The sequence below is a fragment of the Microcaecilia unicolor genome, chromosome 7, assembly GCF_901765095.1.
Source record: "Microcaecilia unicolor chromosome 7, aMicUni1.1, whole genome shotgun sequence".
NCBI lineage: Eukaryota > Metazoa > Chordata > Amphibia > Gymnophiona > Siphonopidae > Microcaecilia > Microcaecilia unicolor.
Window position 1 is genome coordinate 16,634,815 of NC_044037.1, and position 21,159 is coordinate 16,655,973.

The following is a 21,159-nucleotide window of genomic DNA, read 5'->3' on the forward strand; positions in this document are numbered from 1 at the left end:
AGTTGGAACCAGTTCTCCATCCTCTGCTACCCAGGAGTTCTTCCACTTTTTATATCCTCTCCATAAAATACACAGGGCTCCTTTTTCAAAGCTGTGCTACCAGGGGCGTAGCCAGACCTCGGCGGGAGGGGGGGGCCAGAGCTCGAAGTGGGGGGCACTGTTTAGCCACCTCCCCCTACTGCCGACCCCCCTGCCACTTTGGACCACCGCTGCAACTGCAACACCCCGCCCCACCCCACTGCTGCATCAGGTACCTTGCTTGCTGGCAGGGGTCCCCAATCCCCGCCAGCCGAAGAGTCTTCTTCAGCGCCGGTCGACTCCGGCGCCTTCGTTGTGGGATCATGTTTCTGATGCCTTACATCCTGCATGGGGCTACATGCATGGTGCAGGACGTAAGGCGTAAGAAAAAGATGATCCCACAACGAAGGCGCCAGAGTCAACTGGCGCTGAAGAAAACTCTTTGGCTGGCGGGGATTGGGGACCCCTGCCAGCAAACAAGGTACCTGATGTGGCGGCGGGGTGGGGTCAAATGTAGAGGGGGCCAGGGCGTAATCTGTGGGGGCCCATGCCTCCGTGGCCCCATGTAGTTACGCCCCTGTGTGCTACCGATTAGGGCGCTCTGAATGCGAAGAAGCCCATGAGAATAGAATGGCCTTCTTTGCATTCAGCACGCCACTAATCGATAGCACAGCTTTGTAAAAGGATCATATAGTCTAGTCCCTGCTGTGACCATCAGGGGTCAAACCTTCTTCCAGAACTCTATAATCATGAATTGTAAATTTGGCCATTAGGTGTCACCCTTGAGCAATGACCAGAGCTCCCTCCCCCACCCCACTTGTGATTGATAGGTACCCTAGACTCAAATCATGTTTTAAAGTCTACAATACACCTATATTATCATTTCAGACTAATGCACAAAGAGAACCTCACAAAAGGATGTCCTGCATGCAGGACTTCTGGAAACACATGCTTTTACTTTTCACCCAATGCCTTTAGTGCAAGACTACTGTAATGATAGATGCCAAACAGCAATAATCTGTCACATGATAGGGCAACTATACTTTGGACTAGTCCAGGGGTTCCCAAACCAGCCCTCGAGACACACCTAGCAATTCAGGTTTTCATGATATCCACAATGAATATACATACTAACAAACCAGGTTTTAAATTTTCTTAATTATCGGTTAATTTTAATGAATCACTGTATTATAACCTAAACTTACACATACAAATTAAAACATTACCATTATACCACAAAGCATAACTTTATTCAATTTAAATACCTACTTAATTAATGGAGATTAAACACACCACTGGAGTAAAGTATTTAACAACTCTGGCACTCTAAAGATTTTTTTACATATCCTATAAATTTATACAACATACTCATGGTCAATTGACTTATCTTTTTGTTGTCCTTCCAAATAAAGAGATGTTTGTATATTCACACGTATAATCCAAAAACGAGTGTCAGTAATATGTCCGTTGATAAATAAAGGAAATTTTCCAATATCCTCTTGAAAAGTCAGTGTCCTTAGAAACCAATGATTCCACACCGAACCAGATCTTCTATCAAGTTCTTCTTACTCCAGTGTTAGAATCTCACACTCATCCACAATTATCCACAGATCTCAACACAGGCCGTGTTTCATTACACCTTCTTCAGGAGATCCTACATATAAATATACAACATCACTACACTTAACCTAAATACCCAAACATATTATAAAACATGTATTCTTAAATTTCTTACCAGCCACATTTCGACACCAAGCACAAAAACAGGAACTTCCGTCCTGATGATATCCAACAGCATGTCAGATTGAATGATCTAACTTTATGTGGAACTCCTATTCTTATACGGACATTAGTAATGCCCAATCAACTTCCTTATTAAGACCATATGGGTGAACCGTCCTCCAATTAAAGATATATCGCTGTTCCCTACGGATAAGTTCTCTTTCTACGTTGCCATACCCTTCTTGCAGACAATTAATGACCACAAACCTCAAATCGTTAACTGAATGATTACATGCAAGCCAATGGCTAACTAAAGGAGTATCTCTTTTCTGTAATTGAATATTACTCAAATGTTGAGCAATACGTAATTTAATCTTCCTAGTGGTTTCCCCTATATACCATAGCTGACAAGGGCAGCATATGGCATAAACCACATTATAGGAACTGCAATCTGTATAAGATCGCAACTCAAAATACCTATTCAATGAATGCACCCATATTCGAGTTGTACATAATGCAAATTTACAATATACACAAGATTTACAGTTAGTATGTCCCCCCACAACTTGATGATTATTTATTTGATAAAACTTTTTCTTCGATAGAATTTCACCTATATTTTTATCTCTACCACAAGCAAACCTAGGTTTAATCTGCAAACTTTGATGAAGAGATAACACCGACCAGTGTTTAAGAATAATATTTTGTATATCTCGTGTTTGCTTGTAATACGGGAGAATACAGTTAACCTGAGGGGTAGGTTCATTCACAGAGGATGCCCCACTGTTCAACCAGCATCTTTGTGCATATTTAGCTCTTTTATGAGCTGTCTTAATCGCATACTGCGGGTAACCCCGTTTTTGAAATCTATCTGCCATGGAAATTGCTTGTCGATTAAATTCCACGGGGCTAGAGCAAAGCCGTTTAATTCTAAAAAACTGACCTATCGGGATACTTTCTTTCAATTTCCTCGGATGATGACTATTGAAATGAAGAATAGCATTTTTATCTGTATTTTTCCTAAATACACCTGTGGTGAATTGACCATCCACAATCTGTATGTCTATATCCAAAAACTGCACTTTTAACCCTTTAGATTGTACCACAAATCGAATATTAGTATCACATTCATTTAAATATTTCACAAAATATGCTATTCTTCATTTCAATAGTCATCATCCGAGGAAATTGAAAGAAAGTATCCCGATAGGTCAGTTTTTTAGAATTAAACGGCTTTGCTCTAGCCCCGTGGAATTTAATCGACAAGCAATTTCCATGGCAGATAGATTTCAAAAACGGGGTTACCCGCAGTATGCGATTAAGACAGCTCATAAAAGAGCTAAATATGCACAAAGATGCTGGTTGAACAGTGGGGCATCCTCTGTGAATGAACCTACCCCTCAGGTTAACTGTATTCTCCCGTATTACAAGCAAACACGAGATATACAAAATATTATTCTTAAACACTGGTCGGTGTTATCTCTTCATCAAAGTTTGCAGATTAAACCTAGGTTTGCTTGTGGTAGAGATAAAAATATAGGTGAAATTCTATCGAAGAAAAAGTTTTATCAAATAAATAATCATCAAGTTGTGGGGGGACATACTAACTGTAAATCTTGTGTATATTGTAAATTTGCATTATGTACAACTCGAATATGGGTGCATTCATTGAATAGGTATTTTGAGTTGCGATCTTATACAGATTGCAGTTCCTATAATGTGGTTTATGCCATATGCTGCCCTTGTCAGCTATGGTATATAGGGGAAACCACTAGGAAGATTAAATTACGTATTGCTCAACATTTGAGTAATATTCGATTACAGAAAAGAGATACTCCTTTAGTTAGCCATTGGCTTGCATGTAATCATTCAGTTAACGATTTGAGGTTTGTGGTCATTAATTGTCTGCAAGAAGGGTATGGCAACGTAGAAAGAGAACTTATCCGTAGGGAACAGCGATATATCTTTAATTGGAGGACGGTTCACCCATATGGTCTTAATAAGGAAGTTGATTGGGCATTACTAATGTCCGTATAAGAATAGGAGTTCCACATAAAGTTAGATCATTCAATCTGACATGCTGTTGGATATCATCAGGACGGAAGTTCCTGTTTTTGTGCTTGGTGTCGAAATGTGGCTGGTAAGAAATTTAAGAATACATGTTTTATAATATGTTTGGGTATTTAGGTTAAGTGTAGTGATGTTGTATATTTATATGTAGGATCTCCTGAAGAAGGTGTAATGAAACACGGCCTGTGTTGAGATCTGTGGATAATTGTGGATGAGTGTGAGATTCTAACACTGGAGTAAGAAGAACTTGATAGAAGATCTGGTTCGGTGTGGAATCATTGGTTTCTAAGGACACTGACTTTTCAAGAGGATATTGGGAAATTTCCTTTATTTATCAACGGACATATTACTGACACTCGTTTTTGGATTATACGTGTGAATATACAAACATCTCTTTATTTGGAAGGACAACAAAAAGATAAGTCAATTGACCATGAGTATGTTGTATAAATTTATAGGATATGTAAAAAAATCTTTAGAGTGCCAGAGTTGTTAAATACTTTACTCCAGTGGTGTGTTTAATCTCCATTAATTAAGTAGGTATTTAAATTGAATAAAGTTATGCTTTGTGGTATAATGGTAATGTTTTAATTTGGATGTGTAAGTTTAGGTTATAATACAGTGATTCAATGAATATACGTGAGATAAATTTGCATACAATGGAGGTAGGGCATGCAAATTTTTATCTCTTGCATATTCATTGTGGATATCATGAAAACCTGACTGGCCTGGTGTGTCCCAAGGACTGAGCTGAGAACTCCTGGACTAGGACTTAGCATACTGCCTAATCTGAGATTGTTAGCACTGTGTGCGTAGATTAATTTATTTATTTAGATGTAGATTTAGCTCACACCTTTTTCAGTAGTAGCTCAAGGTGAGTTACATTCAGGTACTCTGGATACTTCTCTGTCCCAGGAGGGATCACAATCTAAGTTTGTACCTGAGGCAATGGAGGGTTAAGAGACTTGCCCAAGATCACAAGGAGCAGCAGCGGGATTTCAAGACCGGTGCTCTAACCACTAGGTCACTCCTCCACTCCACTCCACTACTCTTGAAAGTTCCCTACCACAGACAGATTCACCCAGGGGCCCTTTTACTAAGCCGCATGAGGCGTCTATGCACGCTGAACGAATGCTAAATTGGAGTTACCGCCCGGTTATCGTGTTGCCCTTGTAGTAATTTCAATTTTGGTGTGTGTCTACTACGTGCGTCTGAAAAATAATATTTTTATTTTCTGGCGCGCGGAACGGATGTGCGCCAAGTAGCATTTGACACATGTATGTCATTACTGCCCAGATTCTTTACCGCTAGGTCAATGGCTGGTGGTAAGGTCTCAGACCCAAAATGGACACGCAGCAATTTTGATTTTGCCACACGTCCATTTTTGGCAAAAAAAAAGAGGCCTTTTTTTACAGGCGTGCTAAAAAATGGATCGGAGCGCGCCCAAAACCCATGCCTACGCTACCGCAAGCCATTTTCAGCGCCCCTTTGTAAAAGGACCCCCCAAAATACCTGTGCCCTTTTATTTACCTCCGGCAGTTCTCAAACACAAATATGTGGCTGGAGTAATCTGAGTCTTGGTGCTGCCAAAATCGATGAGTACATTTTGGCAGAAATGCTTCTAAGCCCTGAATTTGGACAAGCTGAGCCATTAGTTCTTATGTTGGCTCTTTCACAAGTCAAAAGCTCATAAATGGTTTCTCAAAATCTCCCGACTCTATGAGATGTTACTTACTTACAGGGCTCAGTATTCCCAAAGCCCACTTGATTTTGGTCCTTATAGAAAACAGCATTCCAGTTCGGAAGAGCTTCACATCCCTGATTTATGTACATTCTAGTCAAGATTACTTTCCGAAACAGTTGTCGGGTGCATCTTAATAAGAGAAAGCCAGTGCCAGCTGAATACCAATTTCCAGCGGGAGCCCTCTGTCCTAATACTGGGATGTTGCTATCCATACATAACAGGCTTCAGATCTTTCACAACTATTATATTCAAATAGCTTTATCATAAATTATATACCAAAATTCTCAATAAATTGTGTTACATAATAAAACTCATCACTCATACCACTTATACTCACCCAACCACACATCATTCCACATCATACCATAATATAAAATGTGCATTAAGATCTTAATCATACAAACAGTACAATCAAATGGTACGGATTCCAATGGAGGTAAGGAGAAAGCAGTCTAAATACTTACCACAATGTTCTTCTTATATTCAAAATAGAGATCTCAGTTGATCAAATGATCCTCAAGGTGTAACAGAAACTGTTCTCTCAGGCTGAGAAATTCTTCATCCTGGAATAAGAGCTGGCTCCTCATACAGATGTTTGCCGTTTCAATTGCAGAATATCAGCTTTTTTTATTGTGTCGTGGTGATTTTCAGGCAATGGTCTTCATAGAAGGGCCCTTTTACTAAGCTGTGTAGTTGTTTACACTCGCCCAACGCGCATCAATTCAGGGTTACTGCCTGTCTATCGCTTGGCCCGGGTGGTAATTTTGATTTTCACGTGTGTCCTCTACGTGTGTCGGTAGATAACAAATACAGGTTGTATAGTGGTCGAATGAGGTAGGTGTGTGTCAGACACCTTGAAGGTCAAAAGGGGATGAAGATTGTACATTGTCCATTACGATCATTGGTTGTGCTGCGTTGCTGGGTGTTGGGAGTTAAGTTGGATCGGGTGGGTAAGCCTTTTTGAAGAGATTGGTTTTCAGTGATTTTCTGAAGTTTAGATGGTCATAGATTGTTTTTACAGCTTTTGGGAGTCTACAGCTTTTGATTTAACTGTCTGGAAATGGCTCCTAGCTGATTAAATCACTTGTTCAGGGCTAACTACTAATTTTCAGCAGCACTTAACAAGTTAATACCCCTGAAAATGTCTGGTTAGTGCTGAACTGAAAACCAACTATTTTGGGGGAGTTCTGGGGGCAAAGTCAGCAAAAGTTAAGTGCCAAGATTCAGCATTTAACCGACCAGCGTACCACATAAAAGTCAGTCTTATCTTTATGCAGTAACCCATAGTCAGTTAAGTGCTGAATATTGCATTTAACTGGCTATGTGTTAGCCGGCTCCATAAACCTGGAAATTTAATACCAGGTACCAGCGTTGAATTTCTGGGTTTAATGTCGGTGGCTAAATATCGGGCCCAACCAAGAAACAAAAAGCAGGGAGGAAAGTCCTCACGCAAAACAACAGCAATGAAAACAAAAAAGTGAGGACAAGTTGAGGAGGAAATCCAAAAAAATATAACTTTATTGGTGATCAAATAACGACCCGACACGGCCGTGTTTCGGCATCAAAGCCTGCATCAGGGGTCAAATAATCTTCTTGGGTTGTCGCTTGATAAAAAACCAAAGAAAATATAGCATAGGAACTTCCTTGAAATGCGAGAATTGTGAAGTCAATTATGGGTTGCCTATACGGCAATACACAGAAATGACGTCAATAGTACAATTGACATCATTTCAAGGAAGTTCCTATGCTATATTTTCTTTGGTTTTTTTATCAAGCGACAACCAAAGAAGATTTATTTGACCCCTGATGCAGGCTTTGATGCCAAAACACGGCCATGTCAGGTCGTTATTTGATCACCAATAAAGTTATATTTTTTGGGATTTCCTCCTCAACTTGTCCTCACTTTTTTGTTTTCATAAATATCGGGCCCTACATGTATACTTTTTTAGATCGATGAAACCTTGCCCCTTTGAAGTCTCTGCATCCTGGGGAGCCACGCGTGTAAACAGCGGCTTTCTGAAATCACCATTTCTGTGTACGTGCAATCTCTATGGGCAGATCCCCCTGTTTCCGTATGTAGATGAGCTCCTTTGTTTGAGTGGACTGAAAGTAAAATCTTTCTGAGTTGAGAACCACAGGAGCTGCACCTGTCCTCCTAAAGCAGCTTCCGACACTTCTACACATGCTCAGTTCAGTGCATAAACTGAGCGTGCACGAGAGTGCCACCGGCAGCTGGACCATCTTGCCGGCTTCCTTACTGCTTCAGAAGTACTGGCGCAGCTCTGGCTGGTAGGCGTGGGCATCCCTGCCAGCCATGTATCCAATGCCATAATTTTGAAGGGGGCCTGAGTTCAAGTGGGAGGGGCTGCCCTTAAAATACCTCCTTTCAGTTTTGCCCACAGGCCTTCTGCGTCTCCTATTCAACTACCCTCCCATCATAACAGCATTCATTTAGTCTACGATCCTCACCTTTGAATGAACCATCTCTACCTGTGATCTAATACTGAACCATGCAATCTGATGATCACTGGATACGATACTATACTACATTAAGGCTTATATTCCGCTTATTTCGAACACAATTCTAAGTGGATTACAATAAGATGACCTCTTCATGCAAGGGAAGAACAACAGTTTATAAATTGTACACAATAAAAATTACATTAAATTACCACAATCAAGGCCTAGTAAACAAGTTAAAGTTTTATGTAAATGATAATAAGACGGTAATGGCAGATTGTTCCAAATTCTTGTCCCATAAAACGGAAAGGATGATGCCAATAGAATCTTATATTTATCACCCTTCACTGATGGGTAATTAAGCTTCAGTTTTTGAGAATTCCTAGATGGTAACCAATTATTTGGCAAGATTAGGAGCTCGGTCAAGCCTTCAGAATTCAAACCAAAAATGGCCTTACAGATCAAACAAGCAATCTTAAACTCAACTCCCGATGATCACCCCATTACAATATCAGAAACACTCTTCCCATTTAGAAGCACCAGGTACAGTATCGTCCCTCCCAAATGGATTCTGTTGTCAGTTGCTGGAACAGTTCTCACTATAGAGAATACAGGATCTTCCTGTTTCTAGATGACAAGACACCATAGCTGGGACGTCCAAATCAGCATCTACAGAGTGAGAACTTCAGGTTATGAGCAAAGTCAAGCTTCACACAGTTAGAGCTTTATCAGCTACAGATTTCAAGAGATGTCATCACATATTTAAAAATAACAAACACTTGATTAACAAGGAAGGAACCCTATGGAGAATATACTGTCCAACGAAGTATGGAAGGGATCTAGGTCAACCAAACACACGTGGGACTCTCAATATATTTTTATACCTCTTACATCATCTATTCATTATGATTTAATTTATAATGTTATTCCTTTTTTATTATGTACTTTTTTAATTATGTTTTTATTTATCTTTTATATATGTAGATACTTTGACTCCTGAGGCAGGCATATTATTGCCGAAACACGGGACCATGTCGAGTCCATTGTATCTGGTTTTTGACCATAAAGACATTCACTTATTCTACCTCTGGAGTCCCACATGTGTTTGGTTGACCTACGTCCCTTCCTTTTTTCATTGGACAGTAAAAAATAACAAAACCATCTAGCGATAGCACCTCCTCTTTAGTTAAATCTCAATTTTTTTCTGTCTGTTCTGGAGGCCTGTAGATCACATCAGGATAAACAGATGTTCTATTCTTTCTTTCCAAATTAACCCATAGTGCCTCTTCCTTTCCTCATGTGCCTTCAGTTCAATTTCTTTAATACTTTTTTTTTATATATAGTGCCACTCTTTCTCCCTTTCTTCCTACTCAGTTTTTCTTGAATAGATTGCAGCCCAGTGTAACCTTATCATGATCATGGTTCTCCCAGTAAACTAAACAAAATCCAAAGAACAATTCCACTAATCAAGCAACGCTTGAAAACCAAACAAGTGGAACTAAAGTCACCTATGAAAAAATTGCAAAAGCAATCACCAAAATTACTTTCTCAATGTTCTTAACTATAAGTATGTTTTCTTCTTATTTTACTTCTTTGTGATAGTTTTTATTTAATTTTTGATACAACAATATAAATGCTATAAGGAGGAAAAAAGCCTCAGCAGTCACAAGCTTATGCTGTGGAAACAATATCACATAAGCACATAAGCACCGCCACGCTGGAAAAAGACCAAAGGTCCATCAAGCCCAGCACTCTGTCTCTGACAGCGGCCAATCCAGGCCCCAAGAACCTGGAAAAACCCCCAAATTTAATAATGATCAATGGACTTTTCCTTCAAGAATCTGTCCAGACCCCCTTTAAACTCAGCAAGGCCAGTTGCCGTCACTACCTTCTCCGGCAATGAGTTCCAGAGTCTAACTACGCGCTGAGTAAAGAAAAACTTTCTCCGATTTGTTTTAAACCTACCACATTCTAATTTCATCTTGTGTCCCCTGGTTCTATTATTGTTAGAAAGCATAAGCAAATGCTTCACATCTGTCTGCTCTACCCCATTATTTTGTAGACCTCTATCGTATCACCCACCAGCTGCCTTTTCTCCAGGTTAAGGAGTCCTAGCAGTCTTAACCTCTCCTCATAGGGTAGTCGTCCCATCCCTTTTATCATTTTTGTTGCCCTTCTCTGCACCTTCTCCAATTCCTTTATCAAGTCACTATGACAGAAATACCACAGCAGCCCGTTGACTAAGACCAATCATTGGCAAAAACCTCCCAAGAACATTCCATTACTGTCATGATGGTGATGTTTCCTTGTCTGTGCTCACCTCGCCCTCTGGTGGCCAGAACCAGTGGCTGCTATGGACTGTCACACATTCCAGACTTCAGCCCAGTCCAGTCCGGATCTTCTGGGCTGCCAGACTTCCTTTTCTTGTTTGTGCCTGAACAGCACCCGTAGCTGCCTTGTGATTCCTGCAGCTTGAACTTCAGCTGCTGGCGGGCTTTATTAACGACCTGGAAACTTCTGTGTTGGCCTTTGCATCGTCTAAGGTCCCTGGTATGTTGGTGTGCTCTGTGCACTTCTGCCTAGTCCTGTTTCTTGTCTGAGCTCCTTGTCTGGTTCTAGTTAGTCTGTGTGTAGTTTAGCTTTGGTTTCATTGCTTATTCCTAGTCTTGTTTCTGGTCTGTATTCCTTGTCTAGTTCTTGGTTGTCTGTGTTTCTTAGTGGCTGCTTGGCAGCTTTCAGTCCTGACTCTCACCTGTCTGTGTTTCATTCTTAGTGGCTGCTTGGCAGCTTTCAGTCCTGACTCTTACCTGTCTGAGTTTCTTCCTAGTGGCTGCTTGGCAGCTTTTAGTCCTGACTCTGTTGTGTGTATCCTGTTGGCATCCAGTTCCTGCCCAGTCCAGTAAGTCCGGCCTGCTGGCCACCTGCACTCAGGGGCTCAACTCCTGAGGAATGGCAGTCAAGTGCTGGTGAAGTCTAGCTGTTCCTGCTCTGCCTGTTCCAGCTTGTTTGCCTCAGCTGCAACTCCAGTCCAGGGTTCCAGTCCTGTTCTGCCTTGTCTCTGGTTTGGGGTGGTTTTGCCTGCCACTGCCACTGCCGCTCCTCGGCAGTGGTCCAAGGGCTCACAAACCCAGTGATTCCGTGAGAAGCCTAACAATTACAAAAACGTTGTGGGGGTATTTGCAAATTTCTCTCATATATTTTGAAAACTTGCTTATAACTTTCTGCTCATTCTTGACAATATGCTGGCAGCAAACTCTGAAAATCCTGTGCAACACAAATACAGCAGCTTTCAGCCTTAGGCTTGCTTAAATGTTCCATATGTGAAGGCTGATATAGCAGCACTTAGCTTTTAAGCTTGCTCCATCTCGGACCCGATCCCAGTAAACTGCAAGACGAGCAACGTAACAAATATAACTTTTTCCAAAATAACAGGCAAAGCACTTGAACACCTCAGCTTATACTGAGCTCCTTCAAATCTATGGCATTGTGTCTTGACTTATATTTCTTAAATATGTGCTGACATCTCTTGAAAGCTAAATCTAATCAAGCGTAAAATGATAAAGCTCTAACTGTGTGAAGCTTGTGTTTGCTCCTGACCTCAAGGTCTCACTTTGTAGATTTCACTTTTATGCATCAGTTCAAACTCACATCAATGTGAAGTGTGAAGGTGACTGTATGACTTGATTTAAACTCAGTTTGCTTGGGCAGAGGCAGTGACATGACTGGCAAACGAGGACACCCAAGCCCTAAGCTCTTTTCTGGCACAACGCTGTTTAAAAGAAGAACTGGGTTAGGGTGGGGCTTTTCACTTGTCTCCCATGACCCAGCTGGGACTTAGGAATTGTGTTTTCCATTCAATCTCCATTTCAGTAAAAATGAGAAGAGTTAAACTCGAGCTCCTAAGTCCAAGTGAAGGGAGCGAAGGTAGTATGATGGAGGGCAGGTAACTGGCCTCTTTCCCCCTCCCCCACAGCTAATTTACCCAGCTTTGACATCTGAAAACTGCCTTTGCAACTAAGGTTCGGTCTGGTAGCTTAAAGGCCTTTGACATGCATTGCAGACCATCCTCGGTTTGAGTTCTGGGTCAAAGCCTCTGCACTCTGGCTCAGTCGGGTCACTGTGATTGTTAACAGTGACACCTTGTGGCCAAATTTAGGCCCATCTTACAGGAGTCTGGAAGGAGCAATGGTGGATAGCTCCCAGGGTTTAGGACCACTGTTGCATTGAACAGACTAGGAATGGTGGGCGAGTGGTTGGACCCATTAAAAATAGGGAGATAATTCCAACATTGAGAGGGGCTTATGGTACCAGCATCTGGCTCTAACTAAGCTGAATACAAATGAGAAAAGGGAAATGGGACTTGATATACCGCCTTTCTGAGGTTTTTGAAACTACATTCAAAGCGGTTTATATATAGTCAGGTACTTATTTTGTACCAGGGGCAATGGAGGGTTGAGTGACTTGCCCAGAGTCACAAGGAGCTGCAGTGGGAATTGAACTCAGTTCCCCAGGATCAAAGTCCACTGCACTAACCACTAGGCTACTCCTCCAAGTGTAACTACGATGCTAAAAAGTTAATTTCCATTATATTTACTAGAAATGTGCATTCATTTGTAATGACATGGGAGGACCCAAAATTCTGGGTTTCTCCCCTTTCAAGAATAGTGCCTGCTATTTTTATGAGGTGATTCTTAGTGCTTAGTAATGAAGATGCCCTGTTGCTTCACTTGGTATTTTATTTTTTGTTACATTTGTACCCTGTGCTTTCCCACTCATGGCAGGCTTAATGCGGCTTACATGGGGCAATGGAGGGTTAAGTGATTTGCCCAGAGTCACAAGGAGCTGCCTGTGCTGGGAATTGAACTCAGTTCCTCAGGACCAAAGTCCACCACCCTAACCACTAGGCCACTCCTCCACCTACTGACGTGCTTAAGGGGCACCTCTTGAAGGACAGTGTGTCTATAATACACTGTGGGGCTCTTTTAAACGCCGCACGCTGCTCGGTTACCACCGGGTTAGCGAGAAAGCCCTTTCTGCCACCCGGTAAGTGCGCCCTCCCCTGAAATGTCTATGCAGCAAGTGGTTCACTTACCGCACAGCCATTTCTTTTCCAGCAAAAGGGCAGCCTTTTACCCGCTGCAGTAAAACGGGGCCTCAACGCATGTGAAAAACACGAGCTGACACTAGCACAATTGCCCTGAAACAAAAATGAAAAACAAAGCAACGCATCCCATCCTGAAAACAACAAAGGAAACAAAACTAAAACAAACCCGATGCTCACAAGTCATCGTTAAATACCACGTGCGTCTATATCGCATGTACAACGTGCGGCGACGTCAGACTCCGAACTGGATTCAATCAACAGCGTTACTTACAGCATGGCCATGGAGGAGTCGGACGAAGAAGAAATATGAAGACTTTGGGTCGGCTGGCGGGGGCTGGGGTCCCCCGCCAGTGGAAGAAATATTTTTAAAGGCAGGAGTAAGTGGACCTCGGCTGGCGGGGGTTGGGATCCCCTGCCAGCAAAGGTAAGCAGCGGGGGAGGGTTGACGGCGGGAGGGGGGCCAGGGCGACATCTGCAGGGGCCCAGGCCCCTGTGGCCCCATGCAGATACGCCCCTGCTTAGTACAAGAACAGTACTGGGCAGACTTCTACGGTCTGTGCCCTGACAAAGGCAAGGACAAATCAAACTCGGGTATAAAGTATCACATACCATGTAAAATGAGTTTATCTTGGGCAGACTGGATGGACCATACAGGTCTTTATCTGCCATCGTTTACTATGTTACTATGTAAAGCGTCAATGTTATATGCATGCCCAGGGAAAAAAGGTGACAATTGCGTCATAGAGTTCCATGACTGTAGCAGTGATGTTAAGTGCAGGACACACATAGAAATATAATACACGCTCATAGCACATATACATGTGGGACACCCCCACCCCACACATATAGTACATGCACATGGAACATTTCACACACACTTGCAGATTCTATTAACAGATGTTCCATGACAACTTTTTCACACTACTATGACATGCAGAACAGACACATTTAAGAGAACCACATGGCACATTTAACACACATGTGCAATTGTATTAAAAAATGCAAGCAGACTGCTCCACCAAGAAGTCACCAGCATGCAACGACACCTCCAGACCTGCCAGAACATCTTGAACGTTAAAGGTAGGTGCTCCTTTCTGTGCATTGCACGGAAACGTCTGTGCATTGCACAAAATGCTCATTTTAATACTAAATGAGCTCGTTATAATACATTTGCATAGGATTACTGGTAGCTGCTACTGTGAACGATAAAAATGATGCAGAACCTCTTTGTGCTTTAGATGCTGAATAACATGTGCGCTATACTGGCTACAAGTGGTTAAATCAAACGTTGCAAGCAATCCTACCTTTATGCAGTGACACTTAAGTGGTTAAGTGCTCACTATCGCACTTAAGTGCAAAAGAGATAGCTGGTCGCATAAACCTGGATATTCAAGGCCCGATGCCCAGAGATGATCCGGCATTGAATATTTGGGGCATAAAGCTGGCAGTGGCTACAGAAACGCTGACTGCCGGTCGTTGAAGATCTATCCCAACATTTCTTTGCCTGCAGACTGCTTATAAATGCTGAACTTTTTGCCTCCCTGCAAATGCAGCCCACGGTACTTAGGAATGCAACTGTATGTTAATTTTCTTTTGGTTCAACTCTGCCCTTTTCATTCTTCCTGTTCTCTTTGTAGGATTGTTGGTGAGTTCAGGTTGTGCACTGTATCCTTTAGGCTGGAACAGCCCGGAAATACAGCAGACATGTGGGAATACATCTAAACAATTCCAGTTAGGTAAGTGGGTCTTTGAGATTCTGCATGGAATGTTGCTACTCTTTGTGATTCTATGCACGGAATCTTGTCACTCTTTAGGATTCCAGAATCTTGCTATTCCTTGGGGTTCTACATGGAATGTTGCTACTCTTTGAGATTCTGCATGGAATCTTGTCACTCTTTAGGATTCCGGAATCTTGCTATTCTTTGAGATTCTACATGGAATGTTGCTACTCTTTGAGATTCTGTCAGGTACTTGTGACCTGGAGTGGCCTCTGGTGGAAGCATGATACTGACTATTCCTATGTTCTTATCTTCTTAAGGGCCCATTTTTCTATCTGTACCACTAGTTCAGTTAGAGCATGGTCCTCTCTGCTTCCTAAGCTGACCATTTTATGAGAGTTCTACCACTGTAGTGGGTATCTAGGGGAGGTAAAGAAACCATACAAAGCGCATTTCCTGTAAGTGCTTTATAAACCAGAGTGCAGATTTTGAAAGCAATGCGTTCTTTGATTGGGAGCCGGTGTAGTTTTTCACGGAGGGGTTTTGCGCTTCCAAATCGTGTTTTTCCGAATTGTGGCTGCAGGCCCTGAATATTGACCCTAATTCAGCATTTTAAAAAAATGCTAAGCAATTTCTCCAGATATGGATGCCTTATCTTCAGATTCTAAGCCCAAGGGGTCAGAGTTTACTTATTAATGCTTGTTGATTTTGGATGTGGAGTGGGGGGGGGGGGGGGGGTTCCACCTCCTCTCTGCCCCGTAGTAAGCTGCTTTTCCTAGTGTACAAAGGTAATCGCGTAATCTGTGGGCTGCCAAACAGTTCTGGATTACTGGTACTGTTGTATTTCCTTGAATTAACACGGATAGTAACAGGAAGGTTCCTGAGACTTTGGAAATTGAGTGGTACAGGGGTTAGGATGGAGGGGATGAGAAGGGGCGGGGTGGGATGGGGGGGGGAAAGGGCGGTTTACAAGCTGAATGGTTCATGCATAGTATCTTATTGTTTGTAAATTGGCAATATTGAGTATGTTGTGTGTTGTGTTGCTTAACTTTGAGTTATCAATAAAATTACTTTAAACTTAAAAAAAAAAATGCTAAGCACCATCACCTGAATATTGACTGGTGAGTCACTAAGCTTTCTTTTCCCCATGCAAACAGAATGGGAAAACAGTAACAGTCAATCGGGGTGTAATGGAGCTGTGGCAGATCTCTGTGCCCCTCTCTTGAACCTTGATGGGTAGAAAAGGTGCAAGAGGTCTTGGCTGATGGCTTCTGAGTTTTGGGGCTGGTTCCTAGATTGAAAGGAAACTTTTTTTCAAGACAAGCCGCACGCCATTCATGGGATTGTGGAACCATCAGTGGTGGAAAGAGGATAAGACAGCGTTTTTCAACCAGTGTACCATGATGCATTGGTGTGCCGCGGTTGGTCTGTAGGTGTAACGCGGGAGTTGAGGATCATTTATTAGTAGGGCCAGCTTAATTTGTGCTGAAATGGAGCGTACCTTTTAAAAGTTTCCTGGTCTCTAGCAGTCGGTGTCAGCGAGCAGCGCTTGCGCCAACCCTGGAGCCTTCTCTCTGTCGTAACTTCCTGCTTCCACATAAATAAGAAGTTACGTCAGAGAGAAGGCTCTGGGGTTGGCATGAACAGCCTGTATGAATCACTGCTCACTGCCCCTGGAGACAAGAAAACTTTTAAAAGGTAGATGTGTGTGGGAGGGGGTCAGAGACGAGGGAAAATGCCTGATCGTTGGCTGGAGAGGGAAGAGGAGGGAGAGATACTGGACTATTTGTGAGGACGGGGAGGGGAGGGGAGGGGAGGGGAGGGGAGGAGAAGGTAAATGCTGGACTATTTGGTGGGAGGAGAAGGTTAAATGCTGGACCACATGTGGGGCTGTGCCTTAACAATTCTAGCACCATGTAAGTTTGCCATGAGACTAAAAAGATTGAAAATCTCGGAGATGATGGATAGAGATGGGAATTTAGCTCTAACCAGTCCTTATGTAGAGCTATAAAAACAAACCAGAAAAAGACCAAATAAACTCATTCACTGATAACCTTAAGGCAGAATTTTCCAAGCTGTGGGTTGGGACCTCAAATGGGATCACAACCTGCTTTAGGGGTTATAACTTGGGTGGGCTGTTCATAATTGCATCATTATGCTATACCTTTCGGGGGGGGGGGGCAGCATTACACAATTTTATTTGTGTACGATTGACAAGCACTGCTTTACAGGCTTAAATGTAACAAAATTAGCAGGGTAGTGGGTACGGTATGCAAGATGCTTTGAAATGTAGAAGAGAATGGGTGGTGGACTTTGGTCCTGGGGAACTGAGGAACTGAGTTCTATTCCCACTTCAGGCACGGGCAGCTCCTTGTGACTCTGGGCAAGTCACTTAACCCTCCATTGCCCCATGTAAGTCGCATTGAGCCTGCCATGAGTGGGAAAGCGCAGGGTACAAATGTAACAAAAATAAAATAGATACTATTGGAGATTCTACATGGAATGTTGCTACTATTGGACATTCTACATGGAATGTTGCTATTCCACTAGCAACATTCCATGTAAAAGCCTGCGCGGCCACATTGGTGATCTGCAAGGGGTGACTTCTACATGGAATGTTGCTAGTGGAATAGCAACATTCCATGTAGAATCTCAAATAGTAGCAACAGTGGAGGAGTGGACTTTGGTCCTGAGGAACTGAGTTCAATTCCCACTTCAGGCACAGGCAGCTCCTTGTGACTCTGGGCAAGTCACTTAACCCTCTATTGACCCATGTAAGCCGCATTGAGCCTGCCATGAGTGGGAAAGCGCAGGGTACAAATGTAACAAAAAAAAAAAGAATGTGATTTTTATCACTTTGATGCTTAATGGGTGCTTTGGTTTAGCAAGGTCAGGGGCAGATTTTGTTCACATCTTTCAAGGGCTACAGGCTTTTTGTGATAAATCAGCAGTGCAGTAACTACAGTTTCACACTGAGATGTTGAAACCAGCTGATTGTCAAGTGAATGAATCTCTTTAATGTCTCATTGCATTATGCATCTGGCGTTGGGTTATTAAGTATTACGATCTGTTCAGGACACCACTTTGGTGAAGAGCATAATTTCCTTTTGTGTATTCACATCTATCCTGGCCTGTATTCACTTTAGAGATGTTTCATAGCAGCACATGTAGAAAATCAAATCAGGGACCATTTGTTTATAAAGTCCTACAATCTTTATTCAAGGGAGGGGGCTGGTGTTTGGGGACAGGGTTGAGGACTGGAGGTGGGGTTTCAACATGGAGGGTGTTGAAAGAATGGGCCACTGGGGAGTGTCGGGAGGGGGATTAGAGAATGGGCCACTGGGGGATGTTGGGGGGATTGAACAATGGGTGTGGGGAGGTGTGGAGAGTGCTGCTGTGGTACTTTTTATGACAGAAGTTGTACTAGACTGCTGATAGCACAGCTTCACCTCAGGGCCGCCGAGAGACTGAACCAGGCCAGGAATAGGGCTGCAGCTGCTGGGCTGCCCCCCCCCCCCCTCAGATCACTGCTACAATTGAAATACCTTGTTGGCTGGTGGGGATCCCGAGGCCCCGTCAGCAGAAGACGTCTTCCTCCAGCTCTGCTCTTCTGCCCATTGCCTGCCCCTGCTTTTTCTATCAGGGCATGCTCGGTTTCAAAACTGAGCATGTGGGCCTGAGAGGAAAAGCAGTCGCTCAGCTGGGCAGAAGAGCAGCACTGGACTTGCTCCTCTGGGTCCTCCCCAGCTGCCAAGGGGAGCCTGGTCGCACCAGAGTTTTCTGTCTCCTGCTCCTGTTGGGACGCGATCACTCAGGTCCCGTCAGGAGCAGGAGAGAGAGAGAGAGACCCCGGTGGGCCTGGGGAATTTTGCCCTCCCCCCCCCCTGTTCAGCGACCCTGAATCACTTACCATTTCATCTTCAGGTAGTGGTAACTGCAGCCACGTTATCAGCAGGTGTGACAACTAGCCAGGGGTAGACTGACCATTTGGGCAACTGGGCAGTGCTCGAGGCCCCAGAGGCTCTGTCTGGTTGTCCACCACCGCCGCAGCACATTGCAACCCTTCCAGGTCCTACTTTGAAGGGCCTGGTGGTCTAGTGGCTTCTGCAGGGCCAGGATAAAATTCCACTCTTTCCTGCCCACTGCTGCTACTCTGCATGGCGGTGCTGGCACTGCCATGTTTTAAAAATGGCTGCCGAGACTTCCGTGGTACTTCTTGGCAGCAATTTAGAAAAACATGGCAGCGCGCCAGACTTCGGCGGGAGGGGGGTCCAGAGCCAAATCTACGGTGGCCCAGGCCACTGTGTCGTGCACAGTAGCGATAGCAGGCAGGAAAGAGTGGGGTTCTTTCCTGCCACTGAAGAAGCCACTAGACCACCAGGCTATTGAAGGTAGGACCGGGGAGAGTGGTGGGGTGCAGGAGGGGGCAGCGCCACAGCAATGGAATGACAGGCAGTGGCCTGGGGGGGGGGAGCCCAATCACCTTCATTGCCCGGGGGACCCCTACCAATGTCAGTCTGCCCCTGCAGCTAACATGTGAAAATGATCCTCATGTGTCAGCTGTCAGAATAGGCCATTCCTCTGTATTATCCCAGTCATGTCCACTCACTGCCCATTTCCACACTGAGCAGCTAGTGGGAGTTTTCCCCCTTGGTGGCTGTTTTAACGCACATTAGATGTTAATATGGATCCACACTAATGGTTAACGTGTGGCAAAACCTGCACTAACTGCTTATCAAAGCTTAGAAAAATGTATAGCCTTCTATTTTCGTGTCTCTAAAGCACTCAAAAAGCTTGTTGAAAAGAACGGGGCTCTTAGCCCCTCTGGAGCTGTCCCCATTGCAGCTCATATGAAATACATTTGTGTCTCTGCATGTCCTTTGGGGGAAACATGATAGTTAGCATCATACGACTGAACTGAGTGCCCTCCATTAGACTGACCTAAGAAAAGGTTTCCCAAAACCACATGGGACTTCTTAAAAAATGCAAACATTAGTTCCGCTCTCTGCCCAGAATTTGTTGAAAGTCAGAAAGTCATTTTTATAGGTCAAAGAATTTCTAACGGCTAGAAGCTCTTGGACTCATGCAAAAATTACTACTACTACTACTACTATTTAGCATTTCTATAGCGCTGCAAGGCGTACGCAGCGCTGCACAAACATAGAAGAAAGACAGTCCCTGCTCAAAGAGCTTACAATCTAATAGACAAAAAAATAAAATAAGCAAATCAAATCAATTAATGTGTACAGGAAGGAGGAGAGGAGGGTAGGTGGAGGCGAGTGGTTACGAGTCAAAAGCAATGTTAAAGAGGTGGGCTTTCAGTCTAGATTTAAAGGTGGCCAAGGATGGGGCAAGATGTAGGGGCTCAGGAAGTTTATTCCAGGTGTAGGGTGCAGCGAGACAGAAGGCGTGAAGTCTGGAGTTGGCAGTAGTGGAGAAGGGAACAGATAAGAAGGATTTATCCATGGAGCGGAGTGCACGGGAAGGGGTGTAGGGAAGGACGAGTGTGGAGAGATACTGGGGAGCAGCAGAGTGAGTACATTTATAGGTTAGTAGAAGAAGTTTGAACAGGATGCGAAAACGGATAGGGAGCCAGTGAAGCGACTTGAGGAGAGGGGTAGTATGAGTAAAGCGACCCTGGCGGAAGACGAGACAGGCAGCAGAGTTTTGAACCGATTGGAGAGGAGAGAGGTGACTAAGTGGGAGGCCAGCAAGAAGCAGATTGCAGTAGTCTAAACGAGAGGTGACAAGGGTGTAGATGAGGGTTTTGGTAGAGTGCTCAGAAAGAAAGGGGCGGATTTTACAGATGTTGTAAAGAAAGAAACGACAGGTCTTGGCGGTCTGCTGGATATGAGCAGAGAAGGAGAGAGAAGAGTCAAAGATAACCCCAAGGTTTCGAGCTGAGGAGACAGGGAGAATGAGAGAGCCATCAACAGAAATAGAAAACGGGGGGAGTGGGGAGGTGGGTTTGGGGGGAAAAAATGTGAAAACGTTGCAAGATAAGGAATTGCGATCTACCGGCGAAATCACAGAACTGGAAGATTAGCTGTATTTCAGAGGCCTCTACTGTGATAAATAGCTATTTAACCATGTAGAATGAACCCGGTTGAGAACTATCCTTGAAAAATGTATATAAAATTATACACGGCTTCCATCTGCGACAATCCTATTTTCCCCCCGGGCCATGGTGTTGGTGTTTCTTCATGATGGATGCGCAAAGGGGTAGTTTACCTCCTTCAAGTACTCACAGAGGAGGGGCTAATGAAATCTTTTGAAGTCTTACAACATGAATCCACATTGTTACCCACGGATTATTTTGCATG

At 43.6% G+C, this 21,159-nt stretch overlaps 1 protein-coding gene across 1 annotated transcript in view; it reads left to right on the top strand.

Annotated features, from left to right (window-relative positions):
* LOC115474842 (LHFPL tetraspan subfamily member 1 protein-like) overlaps positions 1-21,159 on the top strand; it is a 63,704-nt gene that overhangs the window by 38,109 nt on the left and 4,436 nt on the right. The window contains exon 3 of the mRNA XM_030210528.1: positions 14,756-14,854. Coding sequence (XP_030066388.1) covers positions 14,756-14,854 — 99 coding nt within the window. The remainder of the gene's footprint in view (positions 1-14,755; positions 14,855-21,159) is intronic.